The sequence below is a fragment of the Falco rusticolus genome, chromosome Z (genome assembly GCF_015220075.1).
Source record: "Falco rusticolus isolate bFalRus1 chromosome Z, bFalRus1.pri, whole genome shotgun sequence".
NCBI classification, from domain to species: Eukaryota; Metazoa; Chordata; class Aves; order Falconiformes; family Falconidae; genus Falco; species Falco rusticolus.
The window spans coordinates 73,115,610-73,142,795 of NC_051210.1; the positions used below are offsets into that span (position 1 = coordinate 73,115,610).

Sequence of the window (27,186 nt, forward strand, 5' to 3'; positions counted from 1 at the left end):
GCACCAGAGCAATGAGAAAACTGGGGAAGGGAGTGGAAGTGAGAGACTGCCAGAGGTTAATGTGGTAGTTAATCAATGGAGTGGCAGCCCACGCCAGGGCTGAAAGTTCTTCAGGGAGATCTTCTCTCTGTCCAGCCAAGATAAACAAATCCAAAGGTTGAAATCCAACGGAAGGGGTGCAAGGGAAGGGAAGGAGGAGGGTACAGGCACTGTGGTCCTCAGTATGGGTCTGAGTGATGCATGTGGGGAGACATGCCTCCAGGTCAAGCTCCGTTGCCAGCAGTTCCCAGAGCTTCCCCTGGCCTGCATCTTTCTGCAGGGCCATGTGGGGAAGGAGATGGGTGGAAAGATGGAGAAAATGCAAAGCTTCACTTGAACCATGGCTCATGGGGCAGAGCATCACATGGGAACACCAGCCAGGATCTCACTGCCAAACCACAGAAAGTCCAGAGGAAAAAAAGACCCTTGCAGCAGGTTATAAACAGTTAAGCTAAATGGACTGTCCAAACCGGGAGGCAACAGCAGCTAACGGGGAAAAACATTGGGTGTGAAAGGGCTCTTTGTCCCAGCAGGAAGGCAAAGGGCACCCAGACACCGGGTGCTGGGGACGCACCCTGATAGGAACGCAGGGCAGGCTTGTTTGCAGTGCAGAGTGCAGGCTTCCAGAGAAGACGTGGTTTTACACTCTTGTTCCTTTCTCAGCCAGACAAGCCCCTGCCTGGAAGATGCTTTGACCAAACAATGGAATGGCTCAGCTGGTGTGCTGCAGAAAAGCACAGCAGACCCAAGAAGAAGCTCCAGCCCTTATGCAGGGCCAGCTTGGTAGGCCAGGAAACCGTACACTGTTCTTCCCTCCAAGTTCAGGTCCAGGGTGGGAGGCTGCAGCTCATGGCAGATCTCGCACCCTGGGAGGACAACCAGAAAATGAGCATCCCATGCAAGGGGAGCCCTTTTCCCTGTAGGAGAAGGTCTGAGAGCCACAAACTAGAGGTACCAGGCTAGGGGGAGGGCAGGAGGCCAGCAGCACCTGGGCAGGAAAGCCATGCGATCTCACCACCCTCCTTTCCTGAGCTGAGAGGCGCAGCAAGTAAAGGAAAGCAGATAATGAAAGCTATCCGATCGGCCACTCACTGGGGCAATGGCCCAGCTCAGCAAGGGGTCAGCATGAATTATGTTTCCTGGCAGCCTGAGGCTGTGCTTTTAGAGGGATATCCGCTGGGTAGCGTGGGACAACAGGGCTCGGTGCATGTCACAGCAGGGCCTGAAGTCGAGGGCAGGACTAGATCATGACTTTGGGCATCCCCAGGAAATCCAGCCCGTTTCGGTCATGGCAATGAGACACATCGTGCTGCTCTTTTCTTTGTGTTGGAGAAAACACAGCAACCCAGGAGGAAACTTCCTGAATGCTTTGGGAAGTAGTTGCCTACTGCATTAATATTTGCTAGTTTATACAGCTGTCCCTCAGGCAGGCATTCAGCAACAGTAATAGAAAATGCAACTAGTACACAGGGTAAACAGCTTAACCTGGAGAAGACCCTGATAACTAATAAAGTGCATGCATGGTCACACGCTTGTATGCATTCTCAGATGGCATCATGAGCATGAACCATGAAGTAGACTCCAGGGAGGGGTCAAAGACCTTGTGGATTCCCCAGGTGCCAAGCAGGTAACATGCTGGCTGTGGAAGGGGACATGCCACTGACATTTGTCTATCACTGTGCACTTGAAGAGGATGGCGAGTTTGAACTGAGCTTGAGACGCTGAAGTTTCCTGTGCATCTGAAGGAAGTGATGGAGATGAAGGAACGCAGCCCAAACTATGTGTGTTGCCACTGCCAGCCCTCCAAGGCTACAGAGGACATCCCCAGGCTGGCCATACCTGCCCTGCACCCAAGCCCCTGCAGAGCCACCTTGTGTGAACTGGGCAAGGAGACGCCCACCACCTCTCCCAGTGCCTACACCTGCCCACAAGGACCAAACACACCCATCCATCTTGTCAAACGGCTTTAATATTTGGACATGAAGATAGGACAGAGCCAGTCAGGCTGTGCACAGACAAGATGCCCCCGACACACGGTGTAAGGCTGCAGGGCTTCCCTTCTCAATGGATGTGTGGATTTGGCCAAGAGGAAGTTCAGCTGATGACATCCTGAGCATGCCAGTAGGGTGCATGTGTTGGGTAGGGAAAAGGGATGGGGGCTTCCCAAGGAGGCTTAGAGGTTGTTTAGCTCCAGCAAGGTCTGATCCAGGACCTGGTGGATGCCCACATTCTCCTCTTTGGCACTGGCCAGACTCTCTGTGAATACAAGGGGGACACAGCCACACACACACAGACACAGCCCAAGTATATCCAGGTGCAGCCAGACCCACCCACACCACACCAAGCACAGACACACACACACAAATGGACATTTCAGTACAGCAACAGCCTCCAGCTGAGTGGGGGCCCCCTGTGGAGCAGGGTCCATGCAAGCAGCCCCATCACCAGCAGTGATCAGTCCAGCCACTCCAGGACCTGCTGGGGCGGCCAGACCACCCAGGCTGATCACTAGGGACAGGCAGTCCCCACTCTTCAGCTTTTCCATCCTCCCATGGTGCCCCACTGCCCGTGGCCAGTCCCTCTGCAATGCAGTTGCTGCAGACAGGTACCATTCCTTGGCCAGCCACTAGCGCATCCAGCCCCAGGGCATCACCACTACATGCTGTGTATGCCCTTAGCCAGTGAAAGAGAAGAACCAGCGCCTGCTGCATGATCCAGTGGTGCTCCATGAAGGAGTGAGGCAGCCCCAGAGGGCAGGCAGAGAGAACAGCAGAGAGAGAAGGAGCAGAGCTAACAAGACTTCAGGGAGGAGCTCTGCCAGGCAGCCCACTGCTGAGGCAGCTTCCAGGGTTCACTTTCAAATGGCATCCTCTTTCCCTCTAGAGACAGGGATTGTATAAGAGCTCTGCCCACCCAGCCCCATCTTCCATTACTGGGCTCTTCCCTGTCCCCTGCCCCAGACTTGAGGCAGGAAGTGCTGTCAAGTCCCCAGGTCCTATCCCAGCCCTCCCAGCACCATGCAGGGACCTCACTCCAAGGGGATCCTCCCTGCACAGTTTGGGGTGACCACAGTGAGGAGGAAGAGGCTGCTGGCTCCTGGGACAAGGGGATGAAGGCAGCAACAGAAATCACTGTGTCCCTCCCCCAGCAGGGCCAGCCTGATGATGGGGGACAGCCATCACCACATGAGTGTCCCAGGACATCACAAAAACCCTCATTCCTCTCCCAGGAAAAACCGATCAGCTCCAGAGGGGCTCCCTGTCCCCCTCAAGCAGGGTGGCTACACCCACGGGGACAAGCCAAGGCTCCACATGCCACGTAACCCTGGCAGGGAGCAAGTAAGGGCTCCCAGCCCAGAGCCAGCCTGGCCAGAACAAGGCAGGGAGGCTGGGCTGGGGTCAGGAGTTCTGGGCAGCTCAGTTGTTAAGTTCAGTAAGGATGACCCGCAGCTCATTAGTGAGAACGCGGTTTTTCTCAGCCTCCTGCTGGGACCGGTCTAGAGAACAAAGAGACATCAGCGCAGCAGAGGGAAAAAGAGAGAGAAAGGCAAGTTAGTGAAAAGAGACAGCATTCCCCAAAACCGTTGCTGGAGATCCCACAGCCAGCAGCAGAGACAAGCTGGAGTGGCAGGAGGAGGCAGGCAGTCCTGACACAGGGACAGGGTTGTGGGTCCATCAGTTTGGGAACAGGGTTCTGGGGCAGGGTACGATGCTGAGAAAGGAGGAGGAGGAGGACCAGGGACCCAATTAGGGAATCACTGCTGAAGGGAAGGGTCAGCCCCTTCCTACGGGAAAGGCGATACAGGGGAGATGCCAGGGCTGATGTAGCTGCTTGCAGGCAATGTCTGGGAGCGAGGACAAGGGCTGTTTCAGGCCAAAAGAGTCATAGAGAAGATGGCACAAAATGAGAAAAGATGTGTATGAGAGCCAGGGGATGGCAGAGGTCACTTCCCTGGCTGAGGCATGAAAAGCCCCGTCCCACTCACCCTGGCAGTGCAGGAACTGCTCAGGGCTTAGCCACAGCCATCCTGGGGGTCCCATGGCCGCGAGCCGTCTGCAGCCACCTGCTACCACCCCACTGCAAGCGGCTGCATGAGACAAACAGGAAATGAGGGACAGAGTAGTATGAAGAAAACAAAGGAGAAACCAAGGAAAGAAAATGCTTTATTGAGACCAACTCGTAATCCAGAAGGACAGAACATAAAAGAAGTCATGAGATGCAAACTGAAGAGTGATGCGCAAAGGACAGAAGGGAGGAGGTCAGGGTTTGAGGACTGCCTGCCCACCTGCCTGCCTGGGAAATGTCTGCCTCCACAGCTAGACCCAAACTTCCACTCCCCAGCCCTGAGCTTTGGCAGCAGAGGTGGTATCAGAGGTGCTGCTTTCCCCTGTGTCGGTCCTTCCCACCCTGGAACCAGCAAGCAACACTAGGGCCTTTGCTAGGGGTTTGAGGCAAGTGACCCCCCAGCCCTGCAGCTGCAGAGTCTCTGATGCTCCTGCTGCTCAGCAGCCAAGGCAAGGAGCTGTCGGAGCACAGCCCTGTTCCCCACTGCCAACACTGTAGCACAGACCTGTAACCACATGGGCACATGGGGGTCCCAGAGGCTGTTCCCCTCTACTGCAGACATGCCTAAGCACCTAAATTTTGTCTTCCCACAGACGGGGGTATTGCAGCAACACCTCAGACTGGTTCCTGTTCCAAAGGAGCCAATGAACAGGCACAGGCCTGGAAGAACAGAGCAGGACAGAGTGGGCTGGGAGAGCAGTGGGATGGCCAGGCAGGCAAGTGGCTGAGCTGGGAAGGGGACAGACAGTGAGGGGGATGCAGTGCTGGTGCCTGGTGAGGGGCTTAGAGGGAGGTGATGTCATTAAGTGCATTGTCGAGCTCCTCACTGATGGCTTTGTACTTCATCTTCTGCGCATATACTTCATCTGCAGGCAGGGGGCAAGCAGGGGCAGATGGTGGAGCAGGGTCGGCAGTAGGCAGCAGAGAGAGAGAGTGACTGTGAGCAGGGAGCCGAGGCAGCAGGAGTGTGGGTGCACAGGCAGCGTGCATACAGCCCTATTGCCCACCCGAGAGCAGAACCCAGACCCCAGCAGCTCTGCACTCCCACAGCAGACACGATGTCATCCAGCCTCCCCATTGCTGGGATCCCTGCTCACCTCCTCACCTTGCACAAGCCACCCTGTGGCCAGTGCTCCCCAGGAAGGAGGGTCAGGGTCAGCAGGGACATTTTACCTTCTAGATCATCGATGGTTTTCTCCAGCTTCGCAACAGACCTCTCTGCAAACTCTGCCCGTGTCTCAGCCTGGGGGAGCAAAGCAGGTAGAGGGTGAGCTGTGGGGCTCGACAGGGACAGTGTAGGTTGCACCAGACCCCATATCTGCCCCGTGTGCACCTCTGGTACCCTTCTCCATGAGCCCTCCCCTAGGAAAGGCAAGGAACAAGGGCCCCATGAACCCTCACACCCTAAACCAGAGCAGACTGATGGGGGGCATCCTAGACCCAGGCACCCGACATGCTTGCTGCAGGGCTGCAGTTTGGCGAATGATGAGAGGATGCAGGCACAACAGGGTCAAAACCCACATGGGATGGCAAACTTGTGCCAGCGCTGAGGCAGTACCAGCCTCGCATGCCTTACCTCCTTCAGTTTTTCCCCTAGAAGCTTGATTTCCTCCTCGTACTTGTCCTCCTTGGTGGAATACTGCAGAGACAGAGACAGGCACCCATGAGCCCCATGGAATGCCTCTGGCTATACTTCACCCCAGCAGGAGACCCCAGGACCCCCAGACCCCATGCAGTCTGTCCAGCCCCAGCAGCCCTGCCGGGTCCTACCTTGTCAGCCTGGGCCTCCAGGGACTTCAAGTTGTTGGTGACAATTTTCAGCTCCTCCTCCAGGTCACCACATTTACTACATCCCAAGCAGGGTCACCAGGAGGGGAAGCAGGAGCGGGCAGGAGATGGGGGCAGGAGGGGGCAGCAGAAACAGCGGGTGGGGGGAAGAAGGAAAGAAAGAGAGAAAACAAGTTGAGAGAGGAGAAAACTCAGCACATAGGGAGAAGGAGCAGAGCTGCCATGAGCAGGAGCTGCCAGGACACATCCGTTCATCCGTTCCTCACGCTTCCTTGCATGGACATCCCGTGTATCACCACTGGCCAGGCTCCTGCTGGCCCCACTGAGGAGAGCAGGCATGGAGGGATGGAAGAGTGTGCCCAGCCTGCACCTGCCAAAGGGGGAGGTGAGGAAAGGTCGGCGGTGGAGGCAGTGGTGCAGAGAGGAAAGAGGTGGTTTGCACGTTTCGAAAGATAGCGACAGAGAGGGGGGCTACTGCGTGTCACCCCGCGCCCCTGCCCCAGTACCTCTTCCTCTGAGGCAATGAGGGATTTGAGAGTCTGGTCCATGGTCCGCAGCTCTTCTTCCAACTGTCTCACGCGGCTGGGGTGAAAGGGGGGCACCCCGGTGGGGGACAGCAGAGAACAGGGTCAAGGATGTGCTGCTGGAAGGCCAGCATCGCCCTGCCCCAGCCTGCAAGCCCAGGGACCACCCTGATAGCAGACCCTGCCACTCCCAGGGAGGGACATGCCTGTTCCCATGCAGACGTCCCCATCCTCATGGCTGCCATTGATCTGGGGCAAGGGCTGTGGGGGACCCCCGCGCGCTGCCCACCAGGAGCCCTGCTCACCTCTCTGCCACCTCTGCTCTCTCCTCTGAGCGCTCCAGCTCTCCCTCAAGTACAACCAGCTTGCGGGCAACCTGTCAACAGCAACAAGAGGCACACATCAGCCTCATGCCTGCGCCAGCTGGGGGCACAGGGCTGTGAGGAGGTGGCCCTGAGTGCTGCTGGGGGGTCAGGACTTGGGGAAGGGGGCCCACACCTCCTCATATTTGCGGTCAGCCTCCTCTGCAATGTGCTTTGCCTCCTTCAGCTGCATTTCCTGGAGCTCCATCTTCTCTTCATCTTTCATGGCCCTGTTTTCGATGACCTTCATGCCTCTGAGGAAAGCCCAAGCCAGAAGACGTTATTGCCATGAGTAGAGGTGGCACTTGCACCTCCTGCCTGCTGTGCCTGAACCCAGCATCCTCAGCTCTAGAAACATGGGACATCACCCAGGGATGCTGGCACTTGCTGGCCACCTCACACAGCAGCATCACACCAGCAGTACCCCAAAGATGCTCCTGTGCACAATTACAGCAGCAGAGCTGGCCCCTGGGCCATACTACAGAGTGAGGAGATGTGGCTATGGGGCCTCTCAAGCAGGCAGGTCCTGAACCCACCATTTGTGGGGAAAAATGTATGCAGTGCAGGATGAGCCAGCTGCAACCTGCACAAAAGCAGCCTGACAGGCCAGCAGCCTTCAGGAAATGCTAGAAGACATCCCGTGGCAACATCTTTTCTCATTCAGGGGTGATGCGCACCAGCAGAGAATCACCAAACCCCTATGAACCTCCACAGTAAGGAGTCCTGCAGACTCTTCCCCTCTCATTTGGATGCTGTTGTTCAAACTGATCTTTGCCAATGGAGGGAAAAGCTCATGTAACTGTCAGGAATGCTGTGACATGTCCAGGTACTTTCATCAACCTGAGTGTCCTTGCTTGAGTGGTTCCTGCCTGGGAAATCTGCTTGCCACACTTTACAGGACTGGTTTTTTTTGAATGAGAACGGTTTGTTCTCAAAAGCTGACCCTGGTTTCCACACACAGATACCCCTTCCTGGGCTGCTGTTCAGCCTTGGAGCATAGGAAGCTGCTGTCAGGCACAACACAGGCTCCCGTAGCTCTGGCTTCAGTTACAGCCTGATATTTGTATAAACTGCAAATGAAATATTTCAAGGATTTATGAGTTCCCTTGAAATTTCAAAGCCTTTTTAAGAATGCCTGGATACTGGGGACTTCTCCGCATTGTGGCTTCCTTTGGGGTCTTCAGGAAAAACAACACAAACCCCCAAGGTCACTTCAGAGGGACCCCACTGTGAAACAATTAATGGTCACCTGAAGCCACCCCTGCTGTCCCTTCCTATCCCACCTCTCGCTTTCATCAGCTGCCTTCTCAGCCTCCTCCAGCTTCTGCAGGGCAGTGGCCAGGCGCTCCTGGGCTCGGTCCAGCTCCTCCTCCACCAGCTGGATACGGCGGTTCAGAGAAGCCACTTCAGCCTCAGCCTGGGAAAGCAGAAACCCATCAATAACCCCATGTTTCATACATCTATAATTTAAAAAGCATTTTCAGTGGTTACTTCTTCATTTGATATCCCAAACACCCCTTGGCACTGTGCAACAAGCCAGTCAATGCTCACTGGAATGGGATGCCCAACCATGCATCCCTTCATCCTTCTACAAGGACAATGGGGTTTCCTCCATCCCTAGCACCCTGTTTGACACTGACTCCTCCCCGCCACGCACCCCAGCCACACACATGCAGCCCCTTCACTGCATCCTCGCACCTCCAGCTCCCACCCTGGATATAGATGATGTGTGTTCACGGGGGTAGAGTGGCCATAAGCAGCCGTGCTGTAATGAGGATGGTATTTGGGGTTTGCAGAGCAGTGAGTAAAGGGGGAGGAATGCCCTGAAAAGAAGAGTAGAGACGCTTGTGGATTTCCTGTTTACGGAGGCAGTGGAGTGAGCCGGGAGCCTCTCCTGCAGGACATAACCCCCCCCCCTCCCCCGACCTGCACAATGGGGCAACCTGAAGCCAAATGTAGCCCCCCCTCCAGCTGATGCACAGCACAGCACAGGGGGCAATGGAGCAAGTGGCCCTCCGTGGGCTGGTGCCTGGCCAAGCTGCAGCTGCCAGGGCCCACTAAACTGGGACCCACTGCTTTCCCAGGCTCCCTGCGCACAGGACCAGGAGCTGGGGCTGGCCAGAAGTGGTGGCCCTTGCCCCCCCAGCCAGCCCCTCGATGCCTGGCCTTGCGCTCTTTCCATTTGTGAAGCCCTGCTCCATCACCGCTGCCGGGAAACACTGCCTCAGCAGCTCCCAGCCCCATTCCCCATGGAGCAGGGGCAGGCGGGCTGTGGGGAAGACAAACCCGGGGTGCAAAGGGATGGGTGGCAGTAAGACCTCACCCACAGGGAGCAGCCTAGTGCACCAAGATACAGGGAGGCATGCACCAACCCAGGCTATAATGTCTCCTGTTTATTCACAGGCTGGAGCAGGCTTGGCCAGCTGCAGTGCCCAGCCCAGCCCTGGCCAGCCTTGTGCTCCAGCACTAGGAATGCCCCAGGGGACATTGGCCAAGCAAGGGGACTGTGGGAGCAGTGAGGGGCTGTCACTCTGCATGGCCCCGCTGAGCACCCACAGTCCCCCACGGTGAGCTGGCAGGGTGGGGGCAGGCACAGCCAACACCTTTCTGAGTGGGACAGCCCAGCAGTATGCCGGGAGGGCGGCCAGCCCCACAGCTGGCACAACGGCCACCTCTACCCCACGAACAACCCTTTTTCCAGGCTCACCGAGAGCTCATCCCCAGCCAGACCACCCAATGAGGAGCTGGGACAGGCCCTCGTGAGGAGATGCTCTGCCTGTGGCATCTGCCTCACCTCATCAAGAGCTCTTTTCCCAGGGAATCACCCCCAATATGGGTCAGAGCTGCCCAGATGGATACTTGGGAATGTGAGCTCTCCAGCAGCTCCCAGTGACCGGGGAACCCGATCTGCGGCTGCAGGAAGGGGCCATTTCCTCCGCACACAGCCCAAGTGACAACAGCCCGGTACCGCACCCAGCTCTGCCGTGCCTGATATGGTGAGAATGTTAAAGGAGTGGGCATAGGAAAAAGAAAGAAGAAAACCACCAGTCCCAAAAACAATAAAAAAGCCAATCCAGGAACAAGCTGCAGCTTGGAAATGCCCGAGTGGAAATTTTGCTCGGTGGCAGCACGAAGGGGTGGCTTGTCCCCACAAAGGGACACGCCGGAGAGCTGAATCCTCTGTGACTGCTGTGGCCGGGACCGCTGAACCCACTGGAAGCCAGACAAGAGCCTGGGCACGGGATTTTTAGCTGTGTATGCTGCCGGTCTCCAAGTGAGCGGATCCTTTCCCACGATCTGGCTGGCCCCAAGCAGAGCCAAGGCAGAGCTGGCCGCTGACTGCTCCCCGCTGCCCCGGGAGCCCCACGGCACGGAGCATCCCTCGCAAGACCCACGGAGGAAGCAGCTGGAGGAGGCAGCCCGGAGGCAGGGATGCTGCCCCAAGCCCCCTGCCCCAGGGGCTCTCGCCAGATGCCACCGCACCCGCGCGGCAGCGCCCTCCAGCTCCCCCGGGACCCCCCGGCTGCCGGGGCGGGGGGCGGGCGGTTGCGGTCACCCTACGGAGAAGGGCACCGGCGGAGGGGCCTCCGCCGGGGGGCCTATCCCGGGAGGCTGCCGGGGCGCCCCACGGCCCCCACCCCCCACCCCCCCCCGCCCCGGCGGCCCTTACCCGCTCCCGGGCCTGCCGCTCGGCATCGGCCTCCCGCTGCAGGTGCTCGGCGCGCTCCTCCGCCTCGTCGGCCACCTGCTGCAGGCTCTGGATCTTCTTCTTGACGGCGTCGATGGAGCTGATGCCGGCCATGGCGGGGGCTGCCGGCGGTGAGGCCGCGCCGCCGAGCCCTTTGTGGGATCCGCCCGGCTCGGGCAGGAAGCGCTCAGGCAGCGGCCGCTCCCGCCGCCCGCCCTGCCTCCATCCCTTCCTGCTCCTCCTCCCGCTGCTGCTGCTGCCACCGGCCGACCTGGGCCGCCGCTAGCGCACGGAGACCTCCGGGCGGGGTGCACGGCGCCCACCCCCGGCAGGGGACAGCTCCCACATCGGCAGGGATGCGCAGTGCCCCCCCCCCCCCCCCCCCAACAGGACATAGGGTGCCCCACTGGGCAGGACACATGGTCCCCCCCAGGCAGGGGTCACTGTCCCTACTCACCCAAGGCAAGGCGCACACTGGCTTCTGGGCTGGGCACACTGTCCCCCCCACCTGCGACAAGGGTGCATGGTGTCACCCCAGGCAAATGCAGAGTCCGCATTGGCAGGGCACATGGTACCCCCAGACAGGGCTCACAGTAAACGCCAAGACGTGGGACACAGCCACTCCAGCCCACCACCAAGGCAGGGCACACAGTTCCCTCCCTGGGCAAGGTGCATAGTGCCCGCCAGCAGGGGTACACAGGCCCAGCGACATCCCCCAGAGCAATGGAAAGGAGCCCAGAGAGTCCCCGCCCTGGGGGGAAAAAGGGGGCCCAGGGTGCCTGGGTGTGCCAGAGCCTGGCCTCTGCAAGCCTCCTTGGGTGCAGGAGCAGTATACCCATGGATGCTCCCCAGGCTCTGCTCTCCACCACCTCTGCTGTAGAGCTGAGGGGAGTCAAGGACTTTTTCCCCCCATAGGGACCATAGGTACGTCTATGAGAGGCATGGGGCAAAGCCCACTCCCAGGCATCCTCCCAGGGTACCTGTGGCTGGAGCCTTGGAGCACAGCCAGGTTCAACACCTTGGCTTCTGCTCCCTCCAGTGAGGACCTGGCCGGCATGCCCACAGAGACCCACAGGGTCTACCATGGAGCTACCCCAGGGGCTCTGTCCTATGGGTGAATGCCAGTCCCCCAGCTCCTAGCCTTGCATCCTGGCCAGGGCACATGCCTGGATCCATCAGAAGCTGACACTGGTGGCACTCAATCCTCCTTTAAGGAGCTCTGACAGTTCCCAGGCAGCCCCAGCTGCACTTCACACCTGCCTCCAGGGACTCCAGTTCCCAAGCTGACACCACCTGCTGCCCTCAGGGCCAGGGGTCCTGGGGGGACCCAGCCACACTGCTGGCAGTGCCCTGCAGCCCTACGGCCCCCGGCCAAGCGGCCATGGAAGAGGCAGAGCTGCAGGTCCCCCGGGGAGGACATAGCCTTGGGCTTGGCCTCAGTCCTGTCCGATCCTGCCCCACTGCCACTCTGACACCTGGGTGGCAACAGTGCCCCCAAGCCGGCACACGGGGCCCAGGGAAGAACCGGGGGTCCCCAGCAGCAATAGGCTGGGGGTGAGCTGGCTGCAGGGAGATGGGGGCATGCTGGGGGGCAGCCACGCTGGTCCTGCAGCGCCAGGCTGGGTGCCTCCTGCGCTGGCCCCACCCAGGGATGCAGTCACTTCCCAGCAGAGCCCCGTTCCCTCCCACCGGCTCGGGGAATGGCCAAATAAGAGCAAAGCCTCGGACAGGGAGAGCAACTGGGGCGGGAACTTGGGTGAAGCTTTTGGGATCATGGCCTGGGAACAGTGGAGTTTCCCCGAGTCCCGCTGAGGTGGCCGGGGATAGGCCACCGGCTGGGGACACCTGGGGCTGGAGGGGTCTTCTCTGGCTAAACCCGCCCTCTGCACTGCGCCATGTCCAGCAGTCCCCACCCGCATCCTGCCCTAGGTACTGCAGGCTGTTCCTCCTGGGTACAGGGGGTGGTGGGGCCACGGTGGCCCCCCAGAGCTGCTGGGAAGAGGCTGCCAGCACCACGGAGCTGCTGATCAGGGGTCAGGTGCTCCCCGGTCCGCGCCACCATCTGACCCCCCTCCAGGTGCCTGGGGCGGGTTGCACTTCCATCCCTTAGTGCCATCCCCGTGTGCTTCGTGCACTGCTATCCAGTGCAAGAGGCAGGGCACTACCGAAGCAGAGGGAGATTTATTCTTGTGAGCCCTTTGTTGACATTTTTGCCAAGAGCAGGAGCCCACCTGAATCACTGTGGTGGGCTTCGACCTGGCCAAGGGTTGGGGACATTCCGTGCTCACAGGCACATGGTGTCCTGGCAGCCAAGAGGGGCATGAGGATCCCTGGGGAAGTGGGTGGGTGGGCTCTGGGGGTCTACCCTGTGCTTCCTCCACTGGAGCTGTGAGCTGTGCTGCACCTCACTGCAGGGAGGAGATGACAGAGCCCTGGCAGTTAGTGCTGTCAGCACATACAAGTCCCTGGCATGGGAACTTGGTGACTCTCAGAGCCCTACGCATGGTGCAGTCTCTCCAGGCTTTGGGAAGGACCTGAGATAGCCATGCTGGTGGTGGGCACCCAGCCCTGCCCATGCGCTCCACCTGCTGCAGCCAGTCTGCCCTCCCTGAGGCTGCTCCTTCCCCGTGCCTCCTCCACCGGCCTTTCCCTAGAGAGGTCAGCGGCTCTTGCTCACCGTAGCTGCTGCGATGGGACTCCGTGCTGAAGCCCACGGACCTGCCGAGCCACGGTGGACCGAGAGCAGGCCAGCACACTCTGCCTGCTCAGGATGGCATCGCGCAGCCCGCTGCCAGCAGCAAACCACTCTGCACCTCATGGCCGATGTCTGCCCAGTGCTGTCACTAACCCCTTCCTCTGCGCCCCTGACTGGGGACATCTCATCCACGCTCAGCCAGAACCCACACTGAGTTTGCCCTGTCCCACACCAGCATGGATCCAGTCAGGCCAGTGTGAGCCCCACTACACAGAGCAGTGATCCTGCCTAGATTGACGTGCTTGCCCCATGCTGGGATAAATGTGCCCTTCCAGAGGATTTTCAGTATTTTAACTACTTGGTTTAGTATCTAACTAAACTGAGGCAGGTCTATAGGGCCAGCAAACAAGGCTGGGGAGCCACCCCGGCCACTCCCTGGGCTGCCCCAGGTACTTGTGCTGCTACTGCTTGCCCTTGTCTGCTCACCCGTCCTTGGCGGCCACCTCAGAGATTTGACGCATCTCCCCCATTTAGCTCCATAAACCAGCTGAGATTGAATATTCTCAATCCTAAAAAGCCTGGCTGTGCCCTGCTGGCTGTGCTCCAGCCGGCTCCCCTTTAGCTTCTCCTCCAGTTTCCAGGGTTGGTTTTCATGAAAGAAGGACTGGCTATCAAAAGGAGGATTTATTTATAGGGTGTCAAATACCCTGTGTGGCACCACAGGTCGTTATACCCCATCCCTGAGTGGCTCTGTGGCCACACACAGCTGTTCCACCCTTCATCCTGGCTGGGCACCAGCCAATTTCAACACCTTCCTAACATCTCCCCAGTGGTATCCATTTCCCAGGAGAAACATCAGTAACGGCACTAAATAAAACTCTTCCTGGCCTTGCCCTTCCCAGGGTACAGGGTGGCACAGTGGACCCCAAAATGATCGAGTCCCCAACATGCACCCCGAGCATCCTTCTTTGCAGCCAGCACTCAGCAGCAGGCCATGGGCAAGAGCTTTTTCCATTCCTCTACTCTTTTTGTTTTCCTGCCACATTTTAGTGCGTGCCAGAGATTTTTTCCTACAAGCATTGCTGAGGTGCGTGCCTGGGGACCAGTGACACAGCTTGGGACACTCGTCGCCATTAGGGCTGGGGAGCTGGACAGGTGGATGCCCACAAAGCTCCAAGCAGGACCTGAGTGGTGCCCGCCACAGTTGGCGTGGTGCCCCCGCACCCCAAGTAGGATCCGTCCGATTCCCTGCCCTGCATCTCAGCCTGGTTTAGAGTCAACGTCGCAGGAATGGGATCCTGACAGTCTTCCCCACAGATGCTTTCCATATAAGGCCCCCCTCTTCCTTCACAACTGCACGCCCCCCCCCTCCCCCATGGTCAAGGTCCAGCACCCGTGTAGGGGAGGGGCTGCTGTCATGCCTACATACGTCTGTAGCTTTCTTCTCCGCCTGCTCCAGCTTCTCCTGGGCCTCCTTGACTGACTCAGAATACTTCTCCACTTCATCCTCTGTGCCCTTCAGTTTCTTCTGCAGACCCTGCTGTTCCTCCTCCAACTGGGGAACGGACAGAGAGCAGAGGTCAGGGGTGATGGTGGTGCCAACAAGGCTAAGGGGGAAAGCGGGGTGGCAATCCTTCTCCTGGGGACACCCAGGTTGGGGACACTGCAGAAGCACCAGGACACACTCCTTCTGTCAGTTTTGAGTCTACATGTCCTCAGGGAGCCCTTGCTCCCCAGGACCAGAGTAGTCCCCAGGATCCCTGAGCCTGGCAGGGGTAAGGGAGGGTGGGGTCCCTCCTTGTGTAGGGGACTGGAGTGGTCCAGACTGGGAGACATAGCTCTGGGGGGCACCAAGTAGGTCCCCATCAATATGTGGCTGGGGTAGGAGTATGCTGTTCCCAACAGTCTCCCTGGCAGAGGCATAAGCAGGTGGCACCGGAGTGTCCCATGGAGATAAGGCATGTTTGAGAAAACCAGTGCGAGTGGTGAAGGGTAACAGGCTGGTCCCCTGGGACAGGCACTCAGTGGGGCAGGGTCTCGAGGGCTGGGCATCCCTACACCTTAGATCCACAGGCAGGACACCCAGTGGGGCAAGGTCCCCAGGGCTGGGCACCCCTAGGACAGGGTGTCCCATGGGTGGAAGCTCAGCAAGGCAAGGTCCCTAGGACGGGTCCCAGGCTGGAAACTCAGTGTGGGGAGTCTGCTGGGGCTGGGCATCCCTAGGACAGGGGTCTCTGAGGCTGGAAACCGCATGGGAAGGTCCCCAGGGCTGAGCACCCCTAGGACAGGAGTTGCTGGGCCTGAAACTCAGTGAGAATAGATGTCTGGGGCTGGGTACCCCCAGGACAGGAGTCTCCAAGGCTGGTCACCTGGGTCCTCGGTCCCCAGGGATAGGGGTCCCCGGACTTGAAACTCAGTGAGGGGAGGTCTCTGGGGCTGGGCACCCCTAGGACAGGGGACCCCGGGCTGGAAACAGAATGGGAAGGTCTCCGGCACTGGGCACCCACTGGGACAGGGTCCCCAGGGCTACACTTCCCAAGGGCGGAGGGTGTCCCAGCTGGACACCCAGCAGGACAGAGTCCCTGGGGCTCAAGATTTCTAAGGCAGCAGTTACCTGGCAATGCCGCTGGAATCGGTGGGACACTCACCTGCTTGCAGCGGTCCTCCGCCTGCTTCTTGTCGGCCTCCGCTTGCTCGGCGCGGTCGATGGCGTTCTCCTTGTCCAGTTTCAGCATCTGCATCTTCTTCTTGATGGCTTCCATGGTTGCGGCGGGGCGGCGGCGGGGCGGCGGCGGGGCGCGGACCGGCGGGAGCACGGGGCGTGGAGGGCCGAGGGGCAAGCGGGAGCAGCGGGGCACGGAGGCCGGGGAGGGAGCTCGGGGGAGGCGGTGGGAGCACTGGTACTACGCTCACGCCCCTCGCGCTGCTTAAGAGCCGGGGAGGACCGGGCCGGGCAGGCCCCGCCCCCTCGCCGGGCAGACCCCGCCCCGGTCACGCCCCCTCGCCCGCCAGCACCTTTTAGGGACTGGTCGCCACTGGCCCCCTCACCGAGCGGGACGCGGGGGGGGGTGTCCCCGCCCGGCGCCGGGGCCGTGGCGCTGTGAGAGGGACACTGCAGAGCACAGCACCAAGGGTACCCCGGTGGCACTGGGGATACCCTGGTGGCAGCGGGAGAGGGACACCCTTGTGTGAGGGGCGCCCCAGGCACTGCAGTAGGGGTATCCCAGTGGCACTGGGTGAGTGACACCCCAGTGTACCCATGGCACAGTTCCAGGGACACCTCGGTGGCACCAGTCAAGGGACACCCCAGGCCAATGTGCTAGGGGCCTGGGGGCACTGTGCTATGGTCACCCCAGGTCACTTTGGTAGGGCCATTTCTGGTGGCACTTCCTCGGTGGCACTGGGTTGGGGGGAACCCCATATGGCCTCTCACCATGGTGGGGAACATGCCACGTCTGCCCCAGCACCTTGGGGACTGCATGGGCTGGCATTGTGCTATTACTGAGTTCCAGAAACACCACCAGCCAGCCCCCCCGGGGCTTGGGACCTGCTTCTGCTCTAGCCAGAGCTGTCCCCATGCTAAAGGACATTGCAGGGCTGGCACTGTCCTCGACAAACCCCATTCCCTGTGACTGCACCTTGAGGCCTGAGGGACCCTGTTTGCTGGCACTGGCTTAGGGGCATCTCAGGGGCTGGCATGGCACTTGGGCATACCCACAGGCTGGCAGTGAAGTCTTGGGGGACACTCTCAGGCTGTGATTGCACTCAGGGACATCCATCGGCTGTGACTGCACTTGGGGACACTGTGAGATGGCACTGCCCACATGGGGAAAAAAAAACAGGAGAGAAGCAAGTGGAGCCCCTGACCTTCCCGTCACTGTGTCACGATGGGGCAGGAGGGCCCCAGCTCTGTGCAGGCTCCCTGGCATCCACGTCCCTGCTGTCTTGCACCCAGGTGCCAACATCTCCTGTACCCACAGGGACACCTGGCATGTGCACAGCCCGTAGGGTGGCATTTCATGGAAACACAGGGCACACAGACAACTCGTCACCCTTCTCCGTCTTTCTGCTCTAAGTAAACTGTGTTCCACAGGCAAAAAAATGCAAACCCTTCAGATCCTGGCTCCTCCAAAAATAACCCATGCTTTAATAACACTTGTAAATGCTTCTGGTGCATTCCCAGCTGCAGGGTGGGCTCTTGGCTGGGGGGGCTGAGAGAAGCTGGCAGAGGGGCCGCAGGAGCCGTGCAACATGTGGGGACACTGGGATGGGACAAGAACAGGGGGGGTGTATGGGCTCCCCCAGCCCATTGCCCCAGGGCTGCATCCAGTCCTTGCCTGCCGCAACTTTTCAGCACCAGTTCTCCAAGGTGAGAGGAGCAAAAAGTTTTTGAGAGCTGGAGAGAGTGGCTTTCTAGGACCCCTCGGCCCTGGGCCGTTGGGGACATAGGAGGGATGGGAGCAGCCAAGGACTGAGGGGCTGCTGGCACCATGGGGAAAGCAGCAGAAAGAGTTGCCGCTGGACTCTGGAGAGCAGCTATTAATACTGACAAATTAGGCACATATTTGGACAAGGAGAGTCAGTAACCGCCAGCACGCAGCTTCCAAGGGGAGGGGGAAGATCTATATTCCACCATTCCTGGGTGAGGATGGATGATTTTCTGTGGGATGCTTTGGCCCAGAGCAACTTCATAGGCTCTGCACACAGGGGAAAGATTATGATGTGTATGGTGTGAGCAGCCAGGCAATTGCTCTGGATCTAGGCAGGGCTTCAGCCTGCAGGTGTCCCCGCAAAGGATGCAGCTTTCCCTTGCTGCCCGCTCCCCTTTGCTCCAAGCATCATGACCACATCTGACTGGCACAGCTGGGGCCATCCAAGTGCCCAGGCCCATGAGTCTACCCTCAAGGCCATACTCTGGGGTGACCTCTGAGACATGGGGGTGCACAGGCATGTTGGGTGTGCATCCCTCCCATTGCTGCCCCATCCTGGGCTAAGGTCTCCAAGGATGGGGACCCCCTTCTGTGCCCCATTCGAGGGTCTGACTGCACCCCCAGGGAAAAGCTTGTCTTGCCATCTAATGGGAACTTTCAGGATGCAAGCCATGCCACAGCCTCTTGTGCTGTCCCTGGGCTGCCCCAGAAGCTGGGCTGTGGCTGCACTGCCTGCCTCCCACATACCCAGATTTGGGTCCCTGCAGAGGCACAGGCGCAGGCACCTCATGACTGTGGTGTCCCAGCTCCAAGCCTCTGTGTGTGCTTGCACAAACCTGCCTACTGAAGCAACACCTTGCTCCAGTGGGCAACATTTAGAGGACCATTTGCACCCCATGTCCCTCCCCTGGTGTTTGGACCACCACCCCTTGCAGCTTTCGAAGTTCATTTATTCCCCTTCCCAGCTCATGCCCTGCCCGCTAACGCCCAGCTCTTACTGGGGTCCCTTGTACCCCAGCCCAGAGGACACAGCAGCAGATGTGCTTGCAGCCCTCTGCTGGGGGTGTTGGAGCTCCTTTGGCCCCAGGATGCCAGAATGAGGCCCGGGCCGCTGCCACACTGTGCCCAGTCACTGTCCTTGCTGGTGACTCAAAGGGACTCCATGCACCGCTGGTACCTGGGTGACAGCCTGGTGCCGGGTCAGGTCAGCGCAGATTGTCAGGAGACAGCTGGGAGGACTGGGATGCCTGCGAGAGCCACAAATCCACCCTGGAGCCTGGCCACAGGCAAACGTCCCAGGGGGGACAGCCCCTCCGCACCCCCAGTGACATGCCCGCAAGGTGACAGGGGTCGCAGACTGGGATGCAGTGGGATGCTGCCCTCACCACGATGCTTGTAGCTCACGTTGACAGGTATGGGTCCTGGAGGCAGAGGACACGTCCCCGCTCCACCCTGCAGCATCCCTGCCTGTCCCCCTGCCACTTGGTCCCCCCGAATCCCCACTGAGTGACAGGGTGGGAACAGGTGGGGACACGCTCAGGGCAGCTGCTGCCCGCGCAGGTCAGCCCCAGGGGGCTATTTCGGGGCGTGAGCTCAGCACAGGGAGCCAGGAGGGCTCAAGCCACATTCCCGGACCCACAGCAATCCAAGGGCTGCTGCTTTCACACCAGTGGGCCACCAGGTGGTCCCCTACCTGCACCCCTGTAGCACCCTACCCAGGGATATCTTCAGCTGGCAGCAGGAACGTCGCCAGGAGCCCAGCTGCCCCTCTCCTCCCCAAAGCCCCCAGCAACAAAACCCCCAGGCCCCCCTCCCGTGGTGGTGGCCCCCCAGCAGCACCTGCGAGGGATAGCACATGGCTGGCAGCAGGGGTCCAGCCTGCTGGGTGCCTGGGGCTGGACATGCCTCAAATATTTTCCATGCTGTATAAGCACCCTTGCTACACATCCCCCTGCCTCTGCCAGGAGAGCAGGCGCCCGTGTCCCCCCTGCCCATCAGCCCTCCCTTTCTGCTGGGGGGGTCGAGCTGATACACAGGTGGCGAGAAAGCAGGAAAACCAGATTTTATTGATGAGCATGTCTTTCCAAGGAGACATTGGCATCCCCTACTCCACTCCAAGCTGGTTTCCTTCAATTTTTAATATGGGATGCTTGAAGTATCAAAATAGTGAGAGAAGCCTCAGCAAGTGCAAAGGGGGAGGGGGAGGGGGGGTCCCAGAGCCAAGGAGGGGTGGGATGCTGGGCTGCAGGACCCCAGCAAGAGCTGGGTGTTAGTGGGCAGGGCATGAGCTGGGAAGGGGAATAAATGAACTTCGAAAGCTGCAGGCTCAATACTAGAGAAATTGAAAAGTTACAAAAATACTGCAGATCTTGGAAAACAATGCAGGCACTTGGAAAGGAGGAGGAAGGCAGAGCTGGCTGGGGCTGTGGGCAGGGGGAAGGCAAAGAGCAGCTCTGGGGATGAACCCATCACATCCCCCCAGTCCTGAGCGGAGGCACTGTGGCTTCCAGTCCTGCTCGAGAGGCCCAGGCTGAGGGGGGGGGAGGGGGGGGGGTGGCGCTCAGTGCCTCCCAGGGAAGCTACGGAGCAAAAGGAAGAGGAGGAGGAGGAAGAAGATTCAGCCAGCAATAAGGCATTGGAGGTAAAAGGCAGCTCCGTGTGACAGCTCAGCAGAAGACCATGCTGCTCCCTGTGCACCATTGCACAGGAGAGGGCAAGCCGCCCGCCTCTTCCCCCTCCTGCACGGAGAAGCGGGAAGAAAGGAGCACGAGTAGGAATAAAGAAGGCACACGGAAAAATCCCCTGTAATGGAGGGCTCTCTGGCCCCGCACCCTGAGGCTGGGGGGTGAGCCCTGAGCCGGTGCAGCACCAGCTCCCACCCCAGCCAGGTCCCTCCGGACGCTCTGGCCGTGCCCTGGGTGTGCGTGGGAAGGTGGGCTGGGCAGCGAAGCGGAGTTGCTGGTGCGGCACCGGCTTGGAGCAGTGGCTGGGTTAGTCCCGGTGCTCTGGGTGCGGGCAGAGCTCTGGTCTAGCCCAGGCAGCCCTTCGCTTGAGGCTGATCGTCTTAAATAGGAGCTGGCAGGCGGCAGTCTGTGCGGCGTATAGTGGGAGGGCGTGGGGCTCAGTTCTGCTCCTCGTCCCGCAGCTCTGAGGGCAGGAACTTGTACTGCTGCTGCCGGATCATGGCCAGCTTCTTCCGTGCCTCCTCCAGCTCCCGCTCCTTGCGCAGCATCTCCTCCTGGGCGGCGATGATCTGCCAGTAGAGAGCCCTAGAGTCACAGCTGTCTCTGACAGGGATGGCTGAAGCCTCTGCTGTGGTCAATGCCGACCCCAGAGCCCGGCTCTCTGGCTGCTGCTTCCTCCCCCCGTCACAGCCACAGCCTCCCTGCACTGGCGCGGCCCCAGGCATGAGGGCTGTTGTCCTTGTGGTGGGACCAGAGTCCTCTGGACACAATGGGGAGCAGCACAGCTCCCGGGTCTCAGCCCCACGGGCCCCGTAGAGGCTCTCAGCTGCGAGCCTGTAGCTGGGGGGCAGCGCTGGGACCAGTGACACCCCATGCCAAGCAGCTCTTACCCCTTACCCAACACTGTGCCCTTCATACACACGTCATGGACACCGGGATGGTGTGGGCACTGCACCAAGGAGAAGCTAGGGCGTTAACACTCCTGGGAGCGTGCACCACCACCAGCTACACCACTGCTACATGTCACAGGATGAGGGTGAACACACTGGGTGGGATGGGTGCACCTGCAGCATGTTGTTGATGCTCTCCAAAGACATGCCCCATGCTAGTGGGTGGTTGGACGTGCTCCTGAGACAGGCACACACTGGTTGTGGTGGCAGCCAGAGCTGCCCCTGACCCATGAGAGCAGCCTCGCTACTCACCTGTGCAATTCCCCCAACCATCTTCTCCTTCACCACCACCGTTTCATCATGGTCCTGGAAAGCAGCTGCCTTCTGCGCTGCCTTCACCAGATTGTCTGAGGCTCTCTTTACTGCATTGCCAGCAGCCTGCAGCGGAGAAGAGGGGGAGTGGAAACGTAAGTCATAACCCCGGGGTACAACTGCTGCCGGGGGTGGTGAACGAACCCCTGCCCCAGGCCAGGCTGGCAGGCAGGGCAGGCAGCCGGGTGTGCGAGGGATTCCTTTACATGGCTTTGCTGCCCGCTCATGACCATTTCAGGCGCTGCTGCTCCTCTCAGCTGGGCTCTGGCTTCTGTCTGAGCTGTGGGGCAGGGACTGGGGGCTAGCCCTGCTGACCCTCCCCAGCCCTTGGCCCCGAGGGACCAGCGCTGGGACCCCACGTTAACCCCCCAGTGCAAGGACATTAACCCCTCGTGCGCCATGGCCTCTGAGGATTAAGGGTGCTACAAAACATGCCCCCCAAACATTAACTTCTCAAATGCCAGCGATGCAGTGCATGCCTTTCAGGCATTCCTGTGCCAGTTCAACATCGTTGAACGCCACCCAGCTCAGCAGCCCAGCATCACACACCTAGCACACAGAGAGCAGTGAAGTCCAAGCAACCTGGAGCCTGTGCTCCAGTGAGCTCCCTGCTGATGGGACACAGGCAGGGAGCGTGATCCCTGGAGAGCACCCATATGCTTACCCCATTCCCACAGACCCCTTGGGCAGGAGGAAGCTGGGGCTGGAGGGGCAGCCTGGGACTCACCTGGAGCCGCTTCATGGCCTCTGAGTCGTGGTCAGCCTTCACCTTGCATGCCACCAGGAGCTGTGCTGTGGAGGCAGCCACTTGCTTGGCAGAAGAGATGAGCTTCTCTTCACTGGCGTGGCCCTGCACTGCTGCATTGGCGGCTTCACATAGGTTGTTGGTGGCAGCAGCCACCATGCGTGCCTATGGCAAGACAAGCTGTCAGGAGGGGTACAAGAGCCTCCCCTGGGGAGGGTATGCCCTGCCTGGCACCAAGAAGGTTGCAGGACATGGGATGGAGCCAACCCCATCCACATGTGGTGGGAGAGGGAACAAGAAGCATGGCTGCTTCTTCCACCAAGAAGTGCAACGGCAGAACATCCTCATCTTTGCAGCAGGGGCCAAGAGGAGGGTGCCCCCTGTCCCCTGAGCATGACTTTGATACTCACGGCTGAAATGAGTCCCTGGGACCACTGTCCATCATCTACTGCGTTCGCAGGGATGGCGCCCACCTACAAGGAAGAAAAGGAAGAGTGAGGTTCACTGGCCCATGCACCTGTTGCCATGGGGCGTGAGGGTTACAAGCAGCCCCATAAGGGAGAACCTATCACAGTCCTACATTTTTTCTTTCCCTCTTCCAACCCTACCTTTCCTTGGGCCACTAATTCTCGTTGGGCCGCTGAGGCTGCCTTCACCAGGGCACTCGTGGCTGCAGCAATGGATTTGGCAGCTTCCAGGATCTGCTCCTCAAAGTTTAGGCTCTCGTCTGCTTGCTGCAGGCAAAAACAGGGTGTGAGTCCAGGCAGGGGTGCTGGGACAGACGGAGAAGAGCAGGATGATGGCTGCAGGGGGCTGAGGGGGCACATATAAAGCTGGATTATGGGCTGTGGGGTGCAGGAGGGAGCAGGCTGCCCGAGGAAAGTCAAGCTGGGGATGTGGAAGGCAGCAGGAACGCAGGAAGAGGGATGAGCTGTCGGATGGGTCTTCACACCTGACTGAAGCACAAGCAGGGAAGCCCCAGCCCAGCCCCACTACCTTGGGCTTGGCTCTTGGTTTCAGCTGCTCCAGTTTCTTGGCTGCAGCCTCAATGGCAGCTGCTGCCCCCAGCAGCTCATTCTCAGCGATGACAGTGGGGTCTTCTGGGTCAACCCACTCTGTCCCTAGAAAACAGGAAACAAGGCATGTTACACCTGTGTGCGGCCTCATTTCTGATTCACCCTACATCTCTATCAGCTGCTAAACCCTCCACCCTAATCCCAGCCCTTGGTGCTGCCCCTTTGAGCAGGACATTTCCTTACCTTTCATGGCCTCAGCTGCCTGGATGAGCTCAGTGACAGAGCTGGCCACTCGCTTGGAATACCCTGCCAGCTGCTGCTTCAGCTCGTGAGTGGGCTTCTGCAGGATCTGTGGGGAAGGAGCACATGTAAGCACCTGGAAAAGGGGAGCCTCACAGGTCTGTTCTGGGTGCACTCCCCAAGGAAGGAAGGTGGGAACTCCCAGCTCCCCCTCACATGTGTACACTCAGGCACGGTCTGTGATGCTTTCTTGAGTGACTCTGGCTGGTCTTGTGCCCGAGGAGGGGATGAGCTTCCCCTTAACCCTTCTGCAGCCTCAGTGCAAGCCTTCCTGCACTCGGCAGCTACCACCTCCAAGACTTTTTCCCCCTCTCAAAGCATTTCAAGCTCCTGAAAGATTTCCCCCTTGCTGTCCCCATTTCAAAGATTCGTCTGCAAACTCAAGCTGGGCAAAGGCAGGGGGCACTCTGGAGCCATGTACCAGCCCAGGAGGGCTGGCCCTGCTGGGACAAGATAGAAGGCAGAGCCATGAGCGTCCTTTACTGGAGTGGGGGAACAACACATGCACACACCACAGCACACGTGTGCATACACATAGGGTCCATATGCACAAGCAGAGCTCACTGCCGGCCTGACTCGCACCGCACAGGATGCAGCTGTCCCTCAGCTACAGTGGGTGTGAGTATGCACACAAACACATGGCCCTGGGGTCCTGCAGACACACGCAAGTGCCACCCCAGCACTGGGCTGGGCACACAGACACGCCGTGAGCAAGGCTCATGCTGAGGTTAGACACAGCAGGCACCCCAATGTCGCCTTACTCACCGGCTGACAGGAAGGGAGGGAGAAGAGAGAGAAGAAAGCAGTGAATGCCCCAGCCGGGACACAGAGGTATTGGGGATGGGGTGCATGGGGAGGGTAAGGGAAGGTGGGTGCTCTCTGGTGAGGGATGAAGGGCAGCCAAGAGGTGCGAATGAAGGATAAGCAGTCCCAGGTTGGGAGCTGTGCTGCCATCATTAGCTTATTTCAGCATCACAGGGCCAGGTGAGCCAGGGCACCTGGACAAGGCTCCCATGGCCAGAGGAGCCATCTACATCCAGAGCAGCCATGCAGCTGCTATCCTCCTCACACCTTACTTCTCCACACCCTGAATTGCTTCACTGCTTTCAGTCACCAGATCTCTCTGCTTTTGGAGGGAAGAGACCCACTGTTACCAAATACCAAGTCCCTGTGCAGGCTGAAATTCCATCCCCTTCCCAGTGAAATATGCAGGCTTTCCTGCTCCTTTGCTGGGAGCCATGTTTTCCAGCCCCAGTCAAAAAACCCTCTGTCTTGAACCCTAACCATGCTTGTTCACACTTCATGCAAGACACTGGTTCTCATGGGGACCCAGCGTACAGCAATGGACTTGCTGCTGCCAGGGAGTGAGGCAGTACAACACCCACCATGTCCCCTTCCATTCCCCTACATCCTTCCTGCTCACGGCTTTCCAGGAACCTGCTGCCCTCTGATAAATGGGACCCATGAGCTTCACTCCTGCCTTCACAGACCAGAGGGCTGCAGAGGCTGGGGAAGGTCATGGCTTTATCCTGGACTTCTGTGGGGCCATCACAGCAATGCCACTGGAGCTGCATGTGGCTCAGCGTCCCCAAGCTGAAGACACACAGCAACGGCTGGCTTGCCCTCATAAGCGCATCCAAACTGGATGCCACATGAGTAAGTCTGCTCTCTGCTCTGACAACGTGATCAAAACTGCTAAATGGTCTCTTGTCTGGAGCTGAAGGCACCCTGGGGGCTATGAGCTTACTAAGATGCATCTCCAGAGAACATATCATGCCATGTACCAATGTATGATATTCAAGAGACGCTGCATGGCAGCTGGATGATTTCACCCAAAATACAGCAGAATAGCATGTTCCTGCATGCAGGCTGACTTTGGGTACTGCCACACTAAGTCATTAGCCCAATCATCTGTTAACAACAGGTCAGCCAGATAATTTCTCCTCAGCATGCCAGCCTTGGGTGCCACAGTTTACATGTAGCTAAAGCATCATCCAGACAGATACTTGATCTAGATGTAGAGGACTGAAAACTCACTGCTTCCCTTGGAACTGTATCCCAGTGGTTACCTCCTTCAGATGAAACCACCCTTCGACTTCCCCTATGCCCAGCTTCAACTTCTAGCCACTGATTCTGATTCCTGCCCAGCTCCTCTTTGTGCTGCTAGTGCTGGTTACCTTTTGCCTAAAGGGTCTTTCCCTGCAGGAAACCACTGGCTGAGCTCCAGTGCCCTCTCTCTGACCTGAACAGACTCTCACCAAGCCCTTCTAACCAGCTTAGTGAAACCCTGCCACAGAGCCGACTTGCTCTCAGTCTTTGTCTTGACCCTGGTTTGAGAGTCCTTGCAGCTCTCAAAGTGCCCTTGATTCCATCTCTGTGATCTTGCCAAGGCACAAACAACTGAAAGGACATCACTGGATGCTTTCCACTGCTTTCCACTCCGAATTTGCTTTTGTAAACTATACTTATCTTCTAGGACAGAAAATTAAAGCAGTCCCCTGAAGCCTCTGGGAGTAACTCACGGGGAGGAAGGTCAGATCAAAAGGGTGCAGTGGGTGCTTGATGTCATCACTTCTGCTATCAAGAGTACTGCCTGTCTCCCATTTATTTGTGAGCTTAACAAGGTCTGTTTTCACACTGCCTGAAATTTTTTTACTCCCCTCACTCTTACTGGAAGCTGCTTTAGGATTTTTCTCCCATGTTGTTGAATTTCCAGCCTCCATCTGTTTATGGCTAGTTAACCTCCATTGTTGTTAGACAAATAACTTTCTTCAGGGCCTGTTTGTCTCTCCAACATCTGCTCCTGTGGCAGAGGCTCAGCTGTGTGCTGTGCCAGCACGGGCAGTGAAGAGGGCCATGCAAAGACCTCAGTGGAAGGAGGTGCAGAGCTCAGAGGACCTCAGGGATTTGGGGAGCGCCCCGGCTACCATGGGCAGCCTCTTCCCACCCCGAGAACTGGAGTGGGGACACTCACCACAAGCACGTGCTCCAGCAACTCCAGGTAGCCATCAGCACACTCCTTGCCAAAGCGCAGGGCCCGCTGCCGCACATCACTGCTCACCTCTGGGTGGTAGGCAGCTTCCTGAAACCCATAGACAAGGAAATTCACCCACGGGATGATTCACATCCAGCACCATCCCTGCGAGCACAAACAGCCACCCACAAATCCATGCTAGACGCACATCCCCTGCCCACCCACCTTGCAGGCACGAAGCATATCCGCAATGGCACGGCGGCTCAGGTTGGCTGTGGCGATGACATCCTCCTGCCGACATGAATTGCCAGCAGCCACTGCTTTGGCCGTGGCCATCGTGATGCCTTTCGTCATACGGATGAAGTCCTCAGGGGTGGAGACCTTGGCAGGAGGCACAAGGGAGGAGAAGACCTGCGAGGCAAGAGGTAGTGGTGACACACAGGGCCGCTGGCAAGTGGGACAACAGCCACAGCACCGCAGATGTACTCACTGCCAGCTCTTGGCGTATGTGCTCTATTGTGGCCTCCAGTGCCCGTGTCCCCTTCGTGGCCTCGTCCTCAACAGCTTTCACTGTCTTCAGCAAGGAAGTGACGTTTGTCACCATCACCTTAGAA

The 27,186-nt window shown here is 58.8% G+C and overlaps 2 protein-coding genes across 16 annotated transcripts in view; both read right to left on the reverse strand.

Annotated features, from left to right (window-relative positions):
• Nucleotides 1-1,990: 1,990 nt before the first annotated feature.
• Nucleotides 1,991-16,044, reverse strand: TPM2 (tropomyosin 2). Of its 12 annotated transcripts, none has more exons than XM_037373782.1 (9): nt 15,810-16,038; nt 14,591-14,716; nt 8,062-8,195; nt 6,915-7,032; nt 6,722-6,792; nt 5,875-5,950; nt 5,681-5,743; nt 5,278-5,347; nt 1,991-2,295 (listed from the first exon to the last, which is right to left on the reverse strand). In XM_037373782.1, the coding sequence occupies exons 1-9, from the start codon at nt 15,921-15,923 to the stop codon at nt 2,213-2,215; spliced, it is 855 nt and encodes a 284-aa protein (XP_037229679.1). In that variant the 5' UTR covers nt 15,924-16,038; the 3' UTR covers nt 1,991-2,212. The 12 variants fall into 12 exon arrangements, with proteins under 12 accessions (XP_037229679.1, XP_037229677.1, XP_037229686.1 ...); XM_037373780.1 differs by lacking the exon at nt 5,875-5,950 and adding an exon at nt 6,399-6,474 and having other exon boundaries at nt 15,810-16,035; XM_037373786.1 differs by lacking the exon at nt 1,991-2,295 and adding an exon at nt 2,302-3,535 and having other exon boundaries at nt 15,810-16,044.
• A 3,593-nt stretch (nt 16,045-19,637) lies between these two features.
• TLN1 (talin 1) overlaps nt 19,638-27,186 on the reverse strand; it is a 35,182-nt gene continuing 27,633 nt past the window's right edge. For all 4 annotated transcript variants that reach the window (XM_037373498.1, XM_037373495.1, XM_037373496.1 and 1 more), the window contains 10 exons: nt 27,063-27,179; nt 26,798-26,983; nt 26,573-26,680; nt 23,542-23,647; nt 23,279-23,403; nt 22,891-23,016; nt 22,693-22,755; nt 22,265-22,447; nt 21,478-21,603; nt 19,638-20,844 (listed from right to left, as the gene is read on the reverse strand). In XM_037373498.1, coding sequence (XP_037229395.1) covers nt 20,713-20,844; nt 21,478-21,603; nt 22,265-22,447; nt 22,693-22,755; nt 22,891-23,016; nt 23,279-23,403; nt 23,542-23,647; nt 26,573-26,680; nt 26,798-26,983; nt 27,063-27,179 — 1,272 coding nt within the window. In that variant the 3' untranslated portion in view covers nt 19,638-20,712. The remainder of the gene's footprint in view (nt 20,845-21,477; nt 21,604-22,264; nt 22,448-22,692; nt 22,756-22,890; nt 23,017-23,278; nt 23,404-23,541; nt 23,648-26,572; nt 26,681-26,797; nt 26,984-27,062; nt 27,180-27,186) is intronic.